Genomic DNA, 21,547 nt, shown 5'->3' on the forward strand with positions numbered 1-21,547 from the left:
GAGGCATACTTAGCCTCCTCAGAAAAGCCCAGTTAGTATTACTGTCAGAGGGAAAGAGGACCAGCAGCTGCACTGTAAAGTCCAGCCCCGAGCAGCCAGCACGTGCAAGGGAGTTTAACGGGAACACAAATTATGAGAGGTGGAGACAAATGGGGGTCAGGTGAGAGGATGCTTATAGGTCACCCGTAGGATCTGGACTCCATCCTCAGAGCACCTGCAGATTGCCAAAGGGTTTTCAGTAGACAGAGCCCGATGGATTTGGCACCCATCTAAGGACAGATTCAGGCCGCGTGCTGCTGGTCCATACTGGAGACACACCAACTCTGCTGCCGACACCTGGATTCCTGTAAGCATGTTTTATTCAGGGCTCCAAGTGGTGGCTGTGGTGTTGCACATTACGTTCTGCTATGAGGTCAGAAGAGCCGTCCCAAGGTCCCTTAGAAAGGCTGGGCTCTGGCAGGGCTGATAAGGGCGCCCTGTAATAGACGCCCATCTTTATTAAACCCTCGTGATCACACTCTGGGTAAACACGTACCAGAAACAGCCCTGTGGAAATGGGGGACAAGCCTTTTGCACTCTGTCCCTCTGGCAGGCAGGTACAGTTCGCCACTTACACACATTAATTCCATCCATCATTCCTTCGTCTCAACAAAGGATTGTTTTGTTATTCAACAACCCTGTGAGGGGAGGGGAGGCCGACTGAGGACTGGAGGTCTCTCGCACTGTAGATCACCAGCACCTGTAGAGGCCATTCTGGAGCAAGGAGACCCTCTCTGTGGCCCACAGACTAAATCCCGAGAGCTACTGGCACTCAGGGCCCGCAGAGGCTGTCTCTTGACATCCCCCATTTAGAAAACGCATGCCCAGTAAGGCAAAATACCTGGAGGTCTGGATCATCCCATGCTTTTATTTTTATTCAACAATAAGCGAACAGCAGAATTAACACAACATTAAGCAACTCCAGATCGCTCTTAACCAGGACATGTGATCGGCTCAGATTTCAGGACCCCCAACAGCTGGGGCCCAGCACCGCCACCCTTCTAGAGGGCTAGGCCTCAGTGGCAGCAGCAAGCCACCCTCCCCCTCTTGCTTTATCCAGCTTTGTTCTTTGAAGGAGCCAGAGCAGAGCGCTCACACCTCCTGCGGTACCTGAGTCCGTGCTGGGGTACAGCTGAGACGCCAGCCTCTGTCTTGCCAGAGACAGCACTGTAAAGACACATCTCAGAGGTGTCATCGTTCACAATCTGGACTCAGAATCACAAAGGTAAAGGCAGCAAATCATCTGCTTTTTTAAACTTTCCTTAAAGATTAACTGACACTTGGTTCCTGTAGTATTTTTACCTGGGTTGCTACTCTTTGACTAACAATGCATTGACCCCCTCGCAGTACCAAAATATCCCCCAACAAGAAGTTCAAATTAGATCAAAGCATAAACTGGGATGTGACTATCTAAAATCATAAAGAACAGGCAACAGAAGTCTCCCTGACCACCTAAAGCGCAGCCCTGCCCTGTGCCCAGGGAGTGGGAGGAGCCCTCCATGTGTCACTTCACTAGAGAACACTACCCAGGCCAGGGCCACTGCCTCACGGAGCTTCCCCTACTTCCCAGACAGCTGCTCGTACAGTTTGGGCACATAGTCGTCCCACTCAGCCTGGTAGCACGTGCCAGCCACAGGGGACCCCAGTTTGTACTTCTTGCGGAAGGCCGACACCTTGAACTTGCCACGGTTGTCTCCAGAGCGATTGCTGAGAATGGGCTCGTCACACTTCAGCGGCTTGTCCTGCTCGTACACCAGCCAGACATAGCGGTGGAGGCCTGGAGGGAGAGGCAGAGGGAAGGTGGACACCTGGGGTGGACCTCACCCATCTCCACACGACATTTCAACTCAGAGGGACCGCGCCACCCTATTCACCAGGACACTGAGCCCAGAGAGGCAGGACGGGTCAAGCCCCGCACCCAGGGAACAAACCCTTCATTCAAGTCACTGGGGACCTGCAGGCTCCAGCCTTGACCCATCCCTTGAGCCTCACCTCCAACCCCCCTGCTGCTCAATCCAGCCCACGCCACACTTCGGCCACCTCAAGTCCCTCCCAACACCCCATCAGGACGCCCATCCTTCTTCCACCACAGTAACATCGGAACCTAAAATCTAAGTAAAACACTAACTTTGTAACCTAATCTCCTTGTTAGAAATAATAGCTCTATTAAGCGGTGGTATTCGTTCTGTTGCTTCTCATCTCCCTGAATTACCCTGAAATGCCCGGCACATAGAAATGCTAAAAAGAGGAAAAAAGAGAGAAATAGATGAAGGAAACAGCCAGTCAGGGGCTGGGGCCGTCATACCACACTCAGGCCTCCAAGGTACCAGAGAACATTATGGTTCTACCTCCAGACTTATCTATTGGAAGATGAGAGATCTGCTTTGAAATGACCCAAATCCACTTTTACCAACTAAACAGCAAAAAATGTTTTAGAATTAGCAAGCCAGGTGTGGCGGCACACACCTGAAATCCCTGCTACATGTGAGGCACAGGCAGGAGATTGAAAGTTGAAGGGTGGCCTTGGCAACTTAGCAAGATTCTGTATCAAAATAAAATTAAAAAGGCTGGGAATGTAATCCAGCGGTACAGACCCCAAGGTTCAATTCCCATTTTGAAGGAGGGGAAGCACCTTATTAACTGCAAATTAAGTAACTCTACTTAAGTACTAGACAGAAATGAGTACCATAAACTTGTTAAAAAGTTATTTAACAGGGTTGTGGCTCAGTGGTAGAGCACTTGCCTAGCATGCGTGAGGCACTGGGTTCAATCCCCAGCACCACATAAAAATAAAAACAAATAAAATAAAGGTATTGTGTCCATCTACAACTAAAAAAAAAATTATTTTTAAAAGTTATTTAAGTATCTACACATCTATGTACCATTCACAACAGCTGAGAGCTGGAAGCAATCCAAATTTTTAGCGATGGGAGAAATGGATAAACAGAATGTACTATATCCATACAGTGAAATATTATTCAGCAATAAAATGAAGATTTTGATGCATTACAACATGGATGAACTCTGAAGAGATCATGCTAAGTGAAATAAGCCAGTCATAAAAAAAGAAACAATATATGATTCCACATGAGGTATCTAAAGAATCAAAAGCATGCACAGAAAGTGGAATAGTGGCTCCCAGGGACAGCGGGAGAGGGAACTGCTGAGCTCTCGCTCAGTGGGCGGAGTTTCCTTTCCATTTGGGGAGATGGAAATTTCCAGGTAGGTTTTCCAACAGTGTGAACGGTTAGCACTACTGAAGTATCCAAGTAGTAAGTTTTATGTTATGTTTTTAATATAGTTTAAAACATAAAACATTTAAAAAGCAAGTTACAAAAAATCATGGTCAATAAGGAGACCGGCTCAACATCAGCCACCAGATCAGGGACCAGGACAACGCAAATGCTACCACTTCACATATACCAACCACAGCACCTAATCTCAGTATGGGGCTAGGGGTTAGAATGTAAAACTGTCAGTTGTTCTGGAGAACTCTGGGGCAGCTCCAAGAGGAACTGTCCACATGAATGTATAGAGCCACTTATTCATAAAATCCAAATGCTGGAGAAACCTGAATGCCCAGCAGGAGAACGGCTCCACAACCGTGCCGTCTTGGAACTGGGAGATGCTACTTAGAAACCAAATGGAATGAACTACTCATATAAGCAACAGCCTGGAAGAACCTCAGACATGATCTTGAATGAAAGAGACCAGTCACCAATAAATGCACCCTGAGACTCCATCTGTATGAGGTAGCAAGATACTCTGTGGAGAAAGGGGTCAGAAAACTGGTTGGCTCTCAGGGAATGTAAGTAAAAGAGGAACCTTCTAGGGTGATGGAAATGACCTATATCTTTTTGAAGTGTTTCTATGTGTATGCATCAGTCAACTCTGCTGCCTGAAAACTTACAATCTATGTGTTTATTATATGGTAGTTAAAACTTAAAGAATCTGAAAAGAGAGTGACTGAAGCCTTTTTTTTTTTTTTAATGAGAACACAGCTCCTGCTCAAGAGAATTGCTTTATTCTCATGTGTATTCTCCCCGTAATTAAATTGGCTAATTTAATAACTGCCCTAGAGAACTTAATAGAGCTCTAGGAAATCTGTCCCTTTACCCTCCCTATTAGGAATGCATAAGGGGGTTAAAGCCGTCTGGAAGCTTTTAGGTCTAAAAGTAAAACATGAGCCCATGACCAGCAGTCCTCACTCACCAGGTACTTCCTTATATCACTCTGTACTAACTCAAAGCAGAACAATGTGTGCAAAAGCTGGTATTCTGCCATGCTTCACCCACCACTATGTCCCCTTCCCAGCAAATGGGGACATCTTGTAATGAACAACAGGGAACAGCAACCCCCTATAGCTTACAGAGCTCTTATCTAGCTGGAGAGCTGCGATGCAGGAGTCTCTCACCACACATGCTTACACACAGAACAGGACACTGCACAATGCATGCGCAGACCTCCAGTATAGTTCTGTTGCAGTCTTCTACATCTTTCCAAGATACCAAACCAGATTTTTGGAAGGACCTCCAGTGATAAATAAGGCAATTTTTTCTAATTAATTTGAAAACTATGATCACTTAAAACTTTTTACAGGAATTAGAAATTGAAACATCACATGGGAAAAACTGCACACAGAAAAGACATGGTTTATCTGTGTTCAACCCACGTGGAACCACCCAAAAAGTATCTAAAACATCACTCTCCTGCAGTTGGAGAACGGCGAGCCAACGGGACCGCAGCCATGACTGAGGCTGATGTAAATCCGAAGGCTTATCCCCTTGCAGATGCCCACCTCACCAAGAAACTGTTGGACCTCGTTCAGCAGTCATGTAACTACAAGCAACTTCGGAAAGGAGCCAATGAGGCCACCAAAACTCTCAACAGAGGCATCTCTGAGTTCATTGTGATGGCTGCAGATGCTGAACCTCTGGAGATCATCCTGCACCTCCCACTGCTATGTGAAGACAAGAATGTGCCCTATGTATTTGTGCGTTCCAAGCAGGCCCTAGGGCGGGCCTGTGGAGTTTCCAGGCCTGTCATTGTCTGTTCTGTCACCATCAAAGAAGGCTCTCAACTGAAGCAGCAGATCCAGTCCATTCAGCAGTCTATTGAAAGGCTCTTAGTCTAAACCTGTGGCCGGCCTCTGCCCTGCTCTCCCCACCAACCCCACCCCCAGGTTGTGTATCATATTGTCTGTCTTAGCATATAGTCAGCGGCTTTCTATTATAAAGTATTGTACTAAATCTGAAAAAAATAAAATAAAAAATAAAACATCACTCCCTTATCCCTGGCTTCCCTGCTTATTTAAGGCCCAAAGCCCAAGAAGCAGACCTCTACAATGAGAATCCATCTGACCAGAACCCAAAGTCCTAGCCCCCCACTCCTGCAGGTCTGAGCGAGCTCTGGAAGGCAGAGAAGCAAGCAGCCTTCTGTTTCCAGTAGGGTAAGGGATCTTGTAAATAAAAACAGTACAGCCTGAAAAAACAGACTCAAAATGGCAGCACTTTGGGCCAACCCTGCTGTGTACCTAGCCTCCCTTCTTGCCTCCCCAAAAGCAGCCTTTACTGACCTGTGCCACTGGGAGGCCCGGAGCCCACATAATCAGAGAGGACAGTACCACTGCTGATGTCGTTGCCCTTCATGTTGACCACCAGAAAATGGTGCCATTCCCTGTGCGGAAGAACACAAGACCGTCAGCACCACAGGGGTTAGCAGTCACTGCACACTAGCAGCTGAACATCTAGCACATACTGAATGCCAGGAGACAGAGATGAACACTGCAGGCCCCGCCAGTGCAAAGCTTATTCTAGATCTGCAGAGAAAGGACCCAGTCCCTTCTCTGCCCTGAGATTCTCTAGGGCAGGGATCAAAAAGCTTTTTCTGTAAAAGACTAGAGAGTCAATGCTTGCAGCTTTGCAGGCCATACTTCTGTGTAGCAACAACTCAACACTGCCACTACGGCTGGAAATTAGCCACAGAGGACAGATATATAAGGTATCATGGCTGTGTTCCAGTAAAAACTCTTATTTATGGACATTGACCTTTGCATTTCATATAATTTTATATCTCACAAGGTATTATCATTCATTTTTTCTTATCCATCTAAAAATGTAAAAGCCATTCTTAATTCATGGTGTCGTACAAAAACAGGCCGCAGGTAGGTGGATTTTGCTATTGGTTTTAATTTACAGACTGGAGAGCAAAGGGGCAGGAAATGCACACCCCGGCTTAAATAAGGCACTAACATCCCACACTAGGTCTACTTCTTCACATTCTGACAAGAGACTTATACCAGGTAGGTCAGGTCTCCACCCTCCCCCCTCTTTCCCCAACCTGCCTGTATTTGGGAGACTGCCTGCTGGGAGCATCCGGGTCTGTCAGGACCAAGGTGTAGAGTTTATCTGGATCAAGACCATCCCATGTAATGCTGGTGGGTCTGTTCTTAACCTGTAGGGAGGAATAGTTTGGAGTTCAAAAGTCAGAAAAACTGAAGAAAACAACTCACTTTCTTTGACCTCAGGCTCCTCAAAGTAGGAGTCAGAAGCAAAAATGTTTATATAATTTTATTTTCAACACCCCATGGAGCTAGTATATCCTAAGTGGTGGGGTCTGGATTAAACAGGACACTGGCTTCTTCTCATAACTAAAACTTTACACTGTCTGGAATGACAATGTCTCTGGATTGGTGACCAGGCAGTCACTGGAGCCTGCCAAAGTGAAGTTGGCATCAATTCAACATTTAAAAGCGCAGAGAAATGTGGCTGAGAGGTGGACAGGAAGTCTGGGAGGGGAGGCTGGCACTGCTGCCTAGCTGCGCGGTTTCTGTGATTATCCAAAACAGTGAATGGTCTGGGCAACTTATTCGAATCTTGCCAGAGACTTAATGACCAACAAGGAGCAATGGTGTCGAGAATACCAGTTTCTCCACTTTGTGCAGCAGCCTTAGTCCTGGAGTCAAGAGTCCAAAAGCAAAACCGTAATACGAGGCGGCGGCTCTCAAGCCTCCGGGCTGCAGAGCGCACCCCCTCGGGGAAGATGCACGCTCTAGAACGCTAAAACAAAGGAGAAACCGCCGGGCGGCACTCGTCACCGGTTACATAATGCGTCACAAAACTCCCGGGTGCGGCGTCGGCTCTCCAAACTGCGGCCTTAAGCACGGAGACTCGGTGGAGGCTCTGGGGGCGTCCAGGCGGTCAGGGCCCACCCCGTCCTGACTGCGACCCCCGTCCCCGACCCTGCCCGAGGAAGGCATTGCTTGTGTTAGGCCCCTCCTGGGCCTTGATGTCCGGGAAACGAGCTGGATTTCTCCAGCGGGTCGATCTCCACCCACCCCAGGCCGGGTCCTCGGGGTGGCCCCCAGGCCTGTGGCGTGGACACAGCGACCCCGATCCCGGGGACGCTGCGCACGCAGGCTGGAGCGGCCTCCGCGCCCCCGTCTCACCGGCTCCCACCCGATCCCCGCAGAGGCCCCGGCGCGCACGCCCACCGTCCTGAGGCACCTGGGTCGGCGTCAGCACTTTGCCCAGCTCGTCCACCTCCAGCCCGGCGTAGACGACCCGCAATGGGTGCTGGGGCTGCTCCTCCACCTCCTGCAGGCTCAGTGGCCCGTTCCACTTGCTGAGGTCCGCCGGCATGGCGAGGAAGGTCAGGCGGTGCGGCCGGGAGGGCGGCGGGAAGCCACGGACTGACACACGGCGCCGAGTCCGAGCGAACTGGATGGAGGCGGCGGCGTGGGCCCAACGACCAAGGGAGCGCACGCACGCGGGTGCAGACCCGCCCCGCCCCTCCAATCAACGGTGAGGCCCCGTCCACTCTGCCCTCTGATTGGTCGAACCCTGAAGCGCGGGGCAACTCACGCTCCCGGGTCAAAGCAACCTGCTACCAGCAGCAGCCGGGTTTTGTAGTACTGTTTGAAAGGCCTTTGTTTCCGAAAATGCACATGAGCTCGTCTGAGTTTTTATTTTTGTTTTAATTTTTTTTGCACAAATATTTGCCCCACATCCTCAATTCAGAAATAGTACGGCCTTGCTTTTCTCTTGCACTTCTTAAAACGAGCCAGAATATTTCACTAATGGGCACCCTCCCCTGGTGGTAATTGCCTAGTGAGAAGTCCTGAGTAAACATTTGGCCATTTTCTCCACAAATGCGTTTGCACGGATAGCTCAGGCACCATCCCCACTTGAACTCACAAGTTTCCTGAGAAATTTTTCTTTTTTTCTTCTTTTGAGAAATGAATTTTTAAAGCATAATTAATCCTATTTTGCTGACAATCCTTATTTTTGTGGATTCTGTGACCACCAACTGCTTTCTTTTTACTGAATATAATGAGCACTACTTAATGCGCGGCATGGACAGAATCTAGAGATGTGCAAACCAGCGCCCCCAGTTCAGTTTCCTGATCATTACCACTGCAATGTGCCAGGCCCTGACATTCAGCCTCTCATTTTCATCCTTACACCAACCCTGACATTATTCCCACTTCACAGATAAATAAACTGAACCTTGGAGAGAGACGCAGAAGTGAGAAAGCAGCATGAGAGCCTGTCTGGCTGTAGAAGGTGGCTCTCACTGCTCTAGCTAGAGAAGAGTCGGGTGTAGTCTCTGGCCTCTAGGAAGCTCTCCCCTAGTGCAGGTGTTACATGGCAAATTACCTGGAAGACCCAGAGGCAACCAAGAGAATATGCCACTCAGATCTCTGATAGCTGGGGAAGAAATTGACCAGGGTCCCAATTGCTTTTAGGACCTGGGCAGGGAAATTAAGGCAGGCACTGCTCCAGGATGCATGGGCTTCCTCTGCTGTCAGGACAAACTAGCCTGCTTTCTACGAACCTGCCCTGCAGGCTTAGATGCCTCAAGTATTTAGGTCAGCTGTCTCTCCCAGCCTCCCCTTCCCCTTCCCAGTTCCCTCACAGCCATTTCCCCCAATAAATTCCTTGTACATCTAATCCCATCTCATCATCAGCTTCTCTAGGACCAAGAGTGACACTCCAAGGGTGCTGGGTGTGGGCCAACTGGCAGGCAAGGCTGGATACGGCTGAGGGGACAGGGAAGGAAGTGCTCTTTAACTATTGAATCGAACTCAGGGGCACTCAGCCACTGAGCCTTATCCCCAGCCCTATTTTGTATTTTATTTAGAAACAGGGTCTCACTGAGTTGCTTAGCATCTGGGGGTTGCTAAGGTTTTGAACTCAAGATCCTCCTATCTCAGCCTCCCCAACCACTGGGATTATAGGTGTGCCTGACTTACCTTTTTTAAACTACAAAAAGTTTTAAAATGTCTGCGTTACACAATCTGCCACGTAGCATAATCTAAAGCCACAGGTATGGAAATGAGTTCAGATTCCAAATCATCACCTAGTTCCTGTGAAACCTTAGGGGAGGGTGTTTGGCAGAAAAATGGCTTCTCCCTTTGCCCAAGTCCTGATGCCCAGCGTCAGTGACGACAAGGCAAGAAGAATTACGGCTGCATCTGGATTTAAGATTGCTAACCTCATGACCTTAAAATAGGGCCATTATGCTGGACTATGTGGGTGTGCCCAACACCATCAAGAGGGCCTGAAACAGGGAAGAGCAAGGCAGGGTTGTCAGAACCAGAGTGAGGCCTTGTGAGGAAGACCGGCCCAAAGATCAAGGGGACCCTGAGCCTGGGAAGCAGGAAAAGGAAGGGAAGTGGATTCTCCCCAGAGCCTCCAGAAGGAACGCAGCCCTGCTGACACCTTTAGTCCAGTGAGACCCCCTTCTTCATTTTTTATTGTTTCTGTTTCCTCAAAGTTGTATTTTTATGTTTTTATAATACAGGTATAATATATGATCCACATGAAAATACATATATAATCTGCATTGTCTCTGGCTGAATATTTTATTTGAGGATAGGATATGTTCTAATATGTACATGTTCATGTTGGCTATGTAAATGGCCGGGGTTTGGGTCCCACCAAGGCGCAGGTGTTACAGGCTCTGTCCCCAGCTTATTACCAGGAGGTGGCCTTGTAGGCAGGTATGCCCAAAAAGGGGGTTGCAGGACCCAAGCCTCTTCTTGTGCTCTTTCTCTTTCTGGCCACAAGGAGAGCAGTTTTGTTCTGCCATGTCCTTACCACCACACCATGCTGCCTGTCACAGGCCCCACAGCCAAGGGATCACAGACTGGAACCTTCAAAACTGGGAGCCCAAACAAAACTTTTCTCTTTATAAGTAGATTGTCTCGGGTACTGGTTATAGTGTCAGAAAGCTCACACAAAAATATCTGTTTCAAACGTGTATTTTTAAACAACTGCTTACCATGACAATATCATGAATTATGTAATCGTGAACTTGCTGTTAGATGTTGAGACTGTTTCTCGTTTACCCCTTCATTTGGCAGTTCAGGAAGCTGCCAAAGGCCTTAATCCAGCAGAGAGGGGACCACGGTCCCCTCTCAGCAGAGACTGATCCAAGGTATCCTCAGAGTCAAGACAGTACAGGGCACCTGAAGGAGCACCATTTCCCAGGCAGAGCGAAGGAGCCAGATGTGGCCACAAATGTCTATAGAAAGTCATCTGTATTCAGAAACCACAAAATGCCCTGAAGTCCAGTACAGATGCAGCCCTGGGGGAGTTTGGGCGCTCCTGGCATGGAGCAGACACTGGACGCTTGCTGCTTACTCAGAACACGGTTTCCGGATGGTGTGGGTCTGGTCATCTTCCCTTACTATGACAAATATCTGGTGCACACCTGTGATCCCAGAAACTCAGGAGGCTAAGGCAAGAGGACCTCAAGTTCAAGGCCAGCCTCAGCAACTTAAGGAAACCCGTCTTAAAATGAAAGCAATAAAAAGTGCTCGGGACGACATTGAAGATCCATGTATTAAAGGAGGTGGGGAAAGCAAAAAAAAAAAAAAAAAGGAATGAAAAGAGAAATAAATTTGGCATTTGAAATTTTTTAAATTTATTTGTTCTAATCAGTTATGCATGACAGCAGAACGCTCTTTGATTCATTGTACACAAATGGAGCACAATTTTTCACTTCTCTGGTTGTACACAAAGTTGATTCACACCATTCATTCAATCATACATGTACCTAGAGTAATGATGTCAGTTTCACTCCACCATCTTTCCTACCCCCAGGCCCCCTCCCCTCCTCTTCCTTCCCTTTGCCCATTGCAAAGTTCCTCCACTCATCCCATGCCCCCTCCCATTAAATTAGAATCCACTTATCATAGAAAACATTCAGTCTTGGGTTTTGGGGGATTAGCTTACTTTGATTAGCATGGTATTCTCCAACTCCATTTATCTGCAAATGCCATAATTTTATTCTCTTTTATTGCTGAGTAATATTCCATTGTGTGTATATACCACAGTATCTTTATCCATTCATCTGTTGAAGGGCATCTAGGTTGGTTCCACAGTTTGGCTATTGTGAGTTGTGCTACTATAAACATTGATGTGGCTGTGTCCCTGTAGTATGCTGTTTTTAAGTCCTCTGGGTATAGACGGAGGAGTGGGATAGCTGGGTCAAATGGTGGTTCTATTCCAAGGTTTCTGAGGAGTCTCCATACTGCTTTCCAGAGTGGTTGCACTAAATTGCAGTCCCACCAACAGTGTATGAGTGTGCCTTTTCCCCACATCCTCGCCTACACTTATTATTGCTTGTATTCTTGATAGCTGCCGTTCTTACTGGAGTGAGATGGAATCTTAGAGTAGTTTTGATGTGCATTTCTCTAATGGTTAGAGATGTTGAACATTTAGAAATTTGGCATTTATTAGTACCCATCTAGGGTCCGTTAGCCTTTCTAGGCTGCTGTCTGTCCGCCTGCCTGTGGAGGCTGGGAGCCTCAGGAGACTGCTGCTGGTCAACCCAAATGAATGAGCCATAAAACCACAGGTTGTTTTTGTTTGTGGAGCGAGGGCAGGAAGTCCACTGATGTGGTTCTCTGTGGAATGGCTTCATACCAGTTTCACTCTTGTGTTTCTCCTAGGGACAGTGGGACAGTGTTCAGTACAGGAGGATTGAACAAAAGTAATGCTCCATCCTATAGCCACAGCTTGAATTCAGAAACTGCCATTGGGGTTCTACCAGGGGCTTGGAATGGTGCCTTTAAGGGACAGAGAAACCAGCTGCTGGCCAAAAATCTGGGCTGAGGCGTCATTCTGGAAATGAACCTCTACCTGGTCCCTTGGATCCCACTTCTTGGGATTTTTTATATTGAGATTTTTTTTTTTTTTTTGGTGGGGGGGTGGGTTACCAGGGATTGAACTCAGGGGCACTTGACCACTGAGCCACCTCCAAGCCTTATTTGTATTTTATTTAGAGATAGGGTCTCACTGAGTTGCTTAGCACCTCACTAAGTTGCTGAGGCTGGCTTTGAACCCACAATCCTCCTGCCTCAGCCTCCCAAGCTGCTGGGATGACAGGCATGCACCACTACACCCGGCTTATATTGAGATTGTTGTTTCTCTCTTTGAGAATTTCAAAACCTTAAAAAAAAAAAAAAACACCATACTTGACATTCTCATTGACATCTTCTACATGAAATATTTCTTGAAAAGAGTTAGCCAGAAAATTGGGGCTGGGGACATAGCTCAGTTAGTAGAGTTCTTGCCTCACATGCACAAGGTCCTGGGTTCAATCCTCAACACCACCAAAAAACAAACAAACAAACAAACAAAACACCACAAAAAAAAGAGCCAGAAAATTAATTTAAAAAGCTGGCAAATTCTAGTTCTGCAAAACATTAAAAAATAGAATAACCATATGATCCAGCAATTCTACATATGGGTTTATTCAAAAGAATTAGAAACAGAGTGCAAAGAAACACTTGCATCACCACGTTCATCACACCCATATGCAAAATACCAAGAGTGGAAGTAACATCTGTGGACATGCCGCCTGAGAAGGAATGGATAAAGTGTGATGTACACACAGCCAAACAGTTCCCAGTGTTAAAAAGGAAGGGAGATTTGGTGCATGCTGGAGAATGAGTGACCGTCATGAAGTTATGCTAAGTGAAATAGGCCAGTCATAAAAGGACAAATATTTGGACAGTGAGTTTTTTATTTTTGTTGTTGTTGTTTTTGTGGTGCTGGGGATTGAACCCAGGGCCTTGTGCATGCGAGGCAAGCACTCTACCAACTAAGCTATATCCCCAGCCCTGACAGAAAGTCTTTAATGGGTATAGAGTTTCAAATTTGGCATGATGAAAAGGTTCTGAAGATTGGTTGTGCAACAATAAGAATACACTTAACACTACTGAACTAAAAATGGTGAAGAAGTTCCATTTGATGTTATGTCTGTTTTACCACAGTTAAAATTGTAAAATATGAAAACAAGCAAATTCTAATTCATAAATATTATGGAATTTAAAAAAAAATATTTATTCATTTATTTTAGTTGTAGTTGGACACAATACCTTTATTCCATTCATTTATTTTTATGTAGTGCTGAGGATGGACCCCAGGGCCCCGCAAGTGCTAGGTGAGTGCTCTACCACTGAGCCACAGCCCCAGTCCTTATTATGGAATATTTTTCATGAAAAGGAATGAAGCATGAGAGATGCCACCGTGAGGATGAAGCTTGAAGACACAGTACTAAGAGAAAGAAACCAGGCACAAAAGGTCACAGATGATGTGATTCCATGTCTACAAAATATCCAGAATAGGTCAGTCCCTGGAGACAAAGAGCAAATTAGTGGTTGCCAGGATCTGGGGCAACAGGTAAATAGGGGATGAGTGAGGACTAGGTGGGTATAGGGCTTCTTTTTTGGGTAACGAAGAATTTTTAGAACTTGATCTAGGCGGTGGTCACATGGCATTGTGAATGTACCAAATGCTACTGAATTAAATGCCTAAATTGATATTAGGTAAAACTCACTTCAATAAAAATAATCAAATTTTAAAAGTCATAGGCAAACATATTTGCAGGCAGGATTTCCCCCACGAACAGAGCATCCCTGCAGAGAAAGGAAGGTGAGCATGGAAGAGGAACAGATGTAGACACCATTGTTACTGGTAAAAGCCTCCATTTCTTTCTTCAATTAATAGCACCTCTTTTTCCTCTGGGAAACCACTCCTCTGTCACTCTCAGTTCATGTGAGTTAGGCATGGTCATGTGATTCAGACCACCCAATCAAAGCATTGCACGCCTCTGGCTTCAGTGATTGGCTGAGGGACATAAGGCTAAACTAAGCTAGGCCAATGAGACTGGGTCCTGGCACTGTATTAGTCTCCTTAAGCTGCTATAACAAAGTTCCCTAGAGTGGTGGGCTTAAACAGCAGAAGTTACTTTCTCACAGTCCTGGAGCCTGTAAGTTTAAAGTTGAGGTGTCAGCAGAGTTGGTTTGATTTTGTTTTAACTTTATTCTTATTTATTTTTTATGTGCTGCTTAGGATTGAACCCAGTGCCTCACATGTGCTACACAAATGCTCTACTACTGAGCCCCAACCCAGCCCAGGGTTGGTTTTTTGAAGACCTCTCTCCTTGGGTTACAGATGTCTGTCTTCCTCTGGTGGCCTCACATGGTCCTTTCTCTGTATCTGTCTTTGTTCTTCTCCTTTTTCTCTCTCTCTTTCTTTCTTTTGATGGTACTGGGGATTGAACCCAGGAGTGCGCTACCTCTGAGCAACATCCCCAGCCCTTTTTAATTTTTTTTTTTTTTTACTTTGCAACAGTCTTACTAAGTTGTCCAGGCTGACTTTGAACTTGTGAACTTCCTGCCTCAGTCTCCAGATTCACTTGGATTACAGGTCTGTGTCATTGTGCCCAGCCTCATTTCCTCTTCTTGTAGGGACGTGGTCTTATTGGATTAGGGTGTACCAGTAGCCCCTTTATTTGCCTTTATTACCTCTTTAAAAGCCCTATCTTCAAATCCAGGCACATTCTGAGGCACTAGAGTTCAGACTTCAATATCAGTTCTAACTCATACGCTTGGTTGGAACCCCTGGAAAGAGGACTGTCTCTTCTAGTCAGTGTTGCTGAGGAGAGAGGGTGTCCACATGGAGCTGCTGGTCAGCCTTGCCCTTGGCACAGGAGAGGCTGCCCAGGAATGGAGCCAACACTGAGAAAAACAGCGGAGATGAAGACAGAGAGACCCGATGACAGTGGCATTGTTTGACCCCTGTGTCGAGCCAAGCATGGAGCAAGTCTGCCCTTGAACTTTTCAGACACGTGGAGCCAACAAATTCCATGTCAGCCTTGCATCTGTTTGAGTCGAATGTTCTTCACTTGCAGGAAGAGCCCTTGCTTAAAACAGGGGACCACCCATCAAAAAGGAAACCAGGCCTCTCAGATCACAAAACACTGTGGGCTCATTCATTCAGACATTAGTAATGCCAAATTAGTGATCACTCAAAACGGAAACTTTACCATGGATCTGCAAAATGACTTTGCCTTGTGTCTTAGACAATCCACAGAATGCATACCAGGCTCACAACTCTGGGACATCCTCAAGGCCTGTCCCCTGAGGTCCCTGACAGCCAATTCATGGGCTTGCCAAGCCACCTGTGAGGTACCAACCTCTTGAACTATCACTCGTCTAGAAGGAATCACAGGTAGGAGTGCACAGTAGGAACTCCTGCAGAAAGGGGGTGATGCAGAGGGCACACAAGGGCCATCACGAGCCTTGTGCAGCTGGACAGAGAGACATGCACCTGTAATCCCAGCTACTCAGGAGGCTGAGACAGGAGAATCACAGGTTTGAGGCCAGCGAGACCTGTCTCAAAATAAAAAGGGCCAGTGATGTAGCTCAAGGGTAGAACCCTGGCCCAGCAGGTGTGAGGCCCTGGGTTCAAATCCTGATACTAAATTATAATAATTTAAAAATTTAAAATGCCTTGTGCAGACAAAAGATCAGAGGCAGCAGGAAGTGAGGGTGGAAGTTTCGATGGCGGGAAGCAGAAACTGCCTGCCGTGTCCTTGGCAGTGGGAAAAGAGACCAAGTGCTCAGCAAGAGAAGGAAACACGCGGAGAAGTGCTGTACCCCTGACCTGCAGATCCGACCCATTGCACAGCAGCCTCCAGACAGGGCCAGGCCGACACCTTGTTCTTAGGGTCACCTAGACACATCTCTCTTTCTTGAAGCCCAAAGAATCTGACCAAATTATTTTTTTATAATAATCAGGATTGTTTCAGTTGCAATTGATGGAAGCCCAGTGCGAACTAGTGTTTTTCAAGAAGAGAATACATTTGTTCTTGGTTTGGCACACAGTGGGTGGTCTGGATCCAGGTGCTTAACTGATTCCACAAATATCTGCCTGCTCCCCTGCTTTGCCTTTAGTTTCAACCTCAAATAGACATTCCTTCTTACTGGGGGTGAGGATATGGGAGATTGAACCCAGGGGCACTTAACCATTGAGTTATGTCCCCAGACTTTTTTTTTTTTTTTGATACAGGGTCTCACTAAATTGTTTAGGGCCTTGCAAAGTTGCTGAGACTGGCCTTGAACTAGCGATCCTCCTGCGTCAGACTCCTGAACTACTAGGATTATAGGCATGTGCCACTGTGCCTGGCCAAACTCTGTTTTTATGTGTCCAGAGAGCCACTGTGATAGGCATATTCCAAGATGGCCCTGGTGATTCCCATGTCCTGGTATTCACAGCCCTGAGTGATCCCCTCTCCTTGAATAACTTGTTTCTAACCAATAACATATGACCCGTTAATGGGATATCACTTCAGATGGGGTTGTGTGACACTGGGACTTCCATCTTGCAGTGCATGCTCTCTGTTGACTTCTCAGCTTGCAGGCTTGCTGGCTTTCAGCTGTCAGCTGACATGTGGCAGAGGCCCACCTGTAAAAAGGCCCAACCCTGCCAACAACCACCCCGAGAGCTTGGAGGTGGATCCTTCCCCAGTCGAGCCTTCAGATGAATAGAGATCAGATCCTGATTGCAGCCTCTGGAGAGACCCTGGGTTCATAGGGGGTCCAGCTCTGTCATGCCCAAACTATGAGGCCCTGGGTGGTGACACACACCTGTAATCCCAGCTACTCAGGAGGCCGAGGCAGGAGGATCCCGTGATCAATGCCAGCCTGGGCAACTTAGACCGTGTTTCAAAATAAAAAGGACTGGGGATGTAGCTCAGTGGTCGAGTGTCCCTGGGTTCAATCCCTGGTACCGTGAAACAAAACAACAAACAAGCAAAATTCTGAGATTTTTCTGGCTAACTACAGGCAATCACAGGGGCTTCACTGGCGGGTCCCACAGGGTCCCCTCCCACACCAGCCTGATGCCTTACAGCCTGTGGGGGGGCTTATAGTTAAAGATTCAGGCCTCATATCTGGTAATGCCCTCACCATACTCATGTTCGTAGCCCAGGCCCTTCATTCTGGGGTTTGTTGACCTGAGACCTGGGCAGGGATCCTTTGAGCACTTCTGCAAGGACTCCTGCCGGGGTGGGTGGGGCCAACCCTGTGGACACTTGGCTCCTTTCTGACTCAGCACCCAGGGCTTTCCACCTGTAGCCTTTCCCCCATCACAGTGGTGAGTGCTAACTCTTTGGGCTGCTGCATTAACTGGCTCAGACACCTGACAGACCCTGTCCCAGCTCAACTGAAATGAACCCTCAGCCTGGGCCCACACCTTGATTGCAGCCTCTGGAGAGACCCTTGATTCATAGGGGGCCCAGCTCTGTCATGCCCAAACTACTTAATCCACAGAAATTATGAAATAATAAATCTGTGTTGTTTTAGGCAAGGTTGTGGCAATTTGTTTTACAGCAAAAGGCAATGGAGCCACCGATAGCTTCCGGCCTGCGTGCATTCCTATTAGCAACCCCAGGGAAGGAAGGCTTCTCCCTCCCCACAGCCCTAGAAGAAATACAGTGACGTCCTGCCACTCATCCAGGCTGCACCCTGTGGCCAGGTGATAATTCTGACCTGCCTGTGTCCTCGCCCACCCCAGGCTCCATAGGGTGTGAAAGGGGGTCGCTGTCCAAAGGAAAATGAATGTGCATCTTCCAGGGTGGAGAGAATTAGAGGCAGAAAAAACAAAAGCAAAACATATCCTCTGTGACTAGCGACAGTGATATGCCTGTCCTCTCAGAGACCTTGTTAATCAGTTGAAGAAACCAATATTCAAGTCCCATAGCAGTTAAGTGTCTTGTACACAGCTAATATTAATTATATATATATTGGTCACTTAATTAAAAGACTCCATCTCTGCTTATCAAAATGCAATGAGCTTACTAGAATTTTCTACACACTCCGGATATTAAGAAACTGTATTTAGGACTGGGGATGTGGCTCAAGTGGTAGCGCGCTCGCCTGGCATGCGTGCGGCCTGGGTTCGATCCTCAGCACCACATACAAACAAAGATGTTGTGTCCACCGAAAACTAAAAAATAAATATTAAAGTTCTCTCTCTCTCTTTAAAAAAAAAAAAAAAACTGTATTTATGAGAAAACACCGACCCAGAATTCATTTTGACTTCCCAACTAGTTTGAATTGCCAAGGATTTGCTGTAATTGACATTTGTCCAAAAGTTCAAGGTAAGTAAGCAAAAAGATTAGATAATAAGAGGGTACCAACCCAATTCCATGAGTTGGATCAAAGTCCTAGAAGAACAAATGTCACAGATACAGAAATACAAATTTTTTGCATGTTAATCTGTTTTGCTCTCAGCTGAACTGAATTGGGGTTGCTAGTCGCTGCAGACACAGGAATGTTGATGGGGGGTTATTCGCATGTTTTGTGGTGGGAGGAGGAGTTCTGGGAGAAGGGGAGGAGATGCTTCAGTGAGGTACAGCGTCTTCATTCTCTTTACAGCCAGTGGAATGTAAAGTCACGGTCCAAGGGCTCACAGGAACCCCAGACTAACACTGCACTAGGTCTTTTGCATAAGCTTGGGCCGAATGTCAGTGTGAAAAGTCATGGTTAAGTGCAGTTCCCAAGCTACTTACACTGTTTCTCTCCTCCCTGTCTCTCCCTCCAGCCCAAGGTGAATACATTGGAATTCACATGAGTTATACATGTAGATGTTCCATTGTACAATAAGGAAAAAGAGGTCCAAAATAGTCGACAGATGGAATAAGTTTAGCAGAGGGAATACTTGCTTATATACAGGCAAAGAAAGTTCTTTTCAGTGTGGAATCAGATATTAATATCCCCAGTAGGCAGGGTAGCTCAGCAGTACAGTGCTTGCATGAGCCCCTGGGTTTAAGCCCTAGCACTGCAAAGTGAAAAATTATAAAAATTAAAAATTTAGTAGCAACACTGGAAAGTGAAAAGAAACAGGTATAATTGATTTTATTTTAATTATTTTACTGTACCAGCGATTGAACCTGAGCCTCATGCCTGCTAGGCAAGTGCTCTACCATTGGGCTATATGTCGAGTCCTTTATAAAATTTTTTAATTTTGAGGCAGGGTCTTGCTAAGTTGCCCAGGCTGACCTCCAACGTGTAATCCTCCTGCCTCAGCCTCCTGAATTGCTGAGATTACAGGTGTGTTCCACTATACACACCTTCAATTAATTTTAATAATTTTTTTGTTTAACACAATATTTCCAAAACATTATCATTTCTACCATGTAATCAATTTCAAGTTGGAGCGATTTCAAGGGCATGTCCAGGATGTGGGGAGAGATCCAGCTCACGTAGCTGAGGAACGAAGTCTTTTGAGGGGGCCATTGGCAGGACTTACTGAAATTTCACAATTCTTGTCTTTTACCCAATTATACCTGTTTTGAGAATGTGCCTTTGTGATATTGTGAAATATATATTTGGTCTTCGTCCCATTTCCTGGCACACAAATCCTAAAATCCTTTGAGTATCCAGAGTGACAAGTGGTTTTTGTTTGTTTGTTTGTTTGTTTGTTTTTTGTTTTTTTTTTTTGTTTTATGTTACCGAGTTGTCTGTTGGCTGGCTGCCCCTAGAGACTTTCAGGATGGGGGTTGTCCCTGGGAAGACCAAGTCAGGGTCAGAGTCATCAGGATCTTCATCCCCAGCTCCCCAGGGAAGGGAGAGGGGCATAGATCACCCCTGGCTGATGATTTAGCTAATCATAATGGAATGTAAGCTTATGTAATGAAGCCTCCATAACAAACCAGACGGGACAGGGTTCAGAGAGCAGGTGGTAGCTGAGCCCAGGGTTCTTGCAGGATGGCATGCCCAGAGGGCGGCAGCTTGGCACCCCGCCCCACAGGCCTCGCCCCGTGCATCTCTTCTTCTGGTGTTTGCTGGTATCCTTTGCAGAATGTCCTCTCTCATAAACTGTAACATTTAACTAAACTTTTTCTCCAAGGTCTGTGAGCCATTCTAGCGAACCCAGGGCACCCAAGGAGGGAGCTGTGGGAAGGAAGCTCCACTGACGGCCACATGGTCAAAAGCCCAGGGACAGCAACCTGGGGCATGCCATTGGCGTCAGAAGCAGAGGACTGAGCCCCCAACCTATGAGATCTGACACCGTCTCCAGAATTATAGGAGTTAGAGGCCACCCAGCAAGTGTCTGTCCCAGAGCTGCTTGCTTGCCGGCTTGTGGGGCGGGAGATGGGGTGGGTATTCCGAAAAAATAGGGGATGCACAAAGAAACAGTAAGGTGGACCCCTCTGGCAGTGGGTTCTCCCCACTCCCGGCGCTCATTGCTTTGTTCTGTGTTAGCTGATGGAGGACAGACCTCTACGGCCACCATGACAGACAGCATAGACTACTGAACTAGTTTAGAACAGTCACCTAACAACTCTATAGCAAAAGCAACAACCACGTGCTCTCCCAGGGGGGAGTGACGGGAACCTGATGACCAGAGTTGTTACATCATCATCATCACCATCATCATCATCATCATCATTATTAAAAATGTCCACTTTAAAAATATTAGGAGATATGAAAAAAAAGAACAAGAAAGTAGGGATCATACACAGGAAAATCCAACAGATATAAACTGTCTCTGAGGAAGCCCAGATGTTGGATTTACTCGACTTGAAGCCAGTTACTCTAATAAGGCCAAAGAACCAAAGAACCAAACCCAAGAAGCTCAACATCACCCAGCATCACGGAAACGCAGCTCAAAACCAGGTGAGAAGCATCTCAGGCCCGTGAAAACAGTCACTCAAAAAATAAGCAGCAGCAAAAGAAAGTAAGAAACCTGGTGTCTAGGGTGTAGGGAAATGGGGGTCCTGCACCCCAGGGTGGGCCTATGGGAGGGGCAGCTGCCATGGAGACAGTGTGGCTGTTCCTCAGCCAACTAGCCCAGCCGCCTCCACCCAGGAGCCTACTTCAGGACATATTCAAGAGAACTTCAAGCAGGATCCCAAAGGGCCATGGTCCTTCACGGTAACCAAGAGGTGGGAACGACCCAGTCACCTGCTGACAGGTGAGTAGATGAGAGTGGCCAACACAAACAGGAGAGAGGGAAGGAGCCCTGTCCCATGCCACCCCGTGGCCACACCGGGAGGACATTAGGCTAAGTGAGATGCCCACCTGCCAAAAGACAAGTGTGTAAGACCCCACTTACATGAAGAATCTAAAGTACTCAAATTAATAGAAACAGAAAGTCCAACAGGGTCAGGTGGAGAAGAAGTGAGGAGTTGTTCAATAGGTTCA

The 21,547-nt window shown here is 46.9% G+C and overlaps 2 protein-coding genes across 2 annotated transcripts; one reads left to right on the forward strand and one right to left on the reverse strand.

The window, feature by feature from the left end:
* Positions 1 to 887: 887 nt before the first annotated feature.
* Positions 888 to 7,787, reverse strand: PEBP1 (phosphatidylethanolamine binding protein 1). The gene is made up of 4 exons (XM_081287953.1): positions 7,545 to 7,787; positions 6,383 to 6,492; positions 5,615 to 5,715; positions 888 to 1,816 (listed from the first exon to the last, which is right to left on the reverse strand). The coding sequence occupies exons 1-4, from the start codon at positions 7,677 to 7,679 to the stop codon at positions 1,599 to 1,601; spliced, it is 564 nt and encodes a 187-aa protein (XP_081144079.1). The 5' UTR covers positions 7,680 to 7,787; the 3' UTR covers positions 888 to 1,598.
* LOC308645654 (NHP2-like protein 1) lies at positions 4,673 to 5,298 on the forward strand. Its single transcript, XM_081287954.1, has one exon. The coding sequence runs from the start codon at positions 4,688 to 4,690 to the stop codon at positions 5,171 to 5,173; it is 486 nt and encodes a 161-aa protein (XP_081144080.1). The 5' UTR covers positions 4,673 to 4,687; the 3' UTR covers positions 5,174 to 5,298.
* Positions 7,788 to 21,547: the final 13,760 nt, after the last annotated feature.

The sequence above is a fragment of the Spermophilus citellus genome (genome assembly GCF_964194105.1).
Source record: "Spermophilus citellus genome assembly, chromosome: 3".
NCBI classification, from domain to species: domain Eukaryota; kingdom Metazoa; phylum Chordata; class Mammalia; order Rodentia; family Sciuridae; genus Spermophilus; species Spermophilus citellus.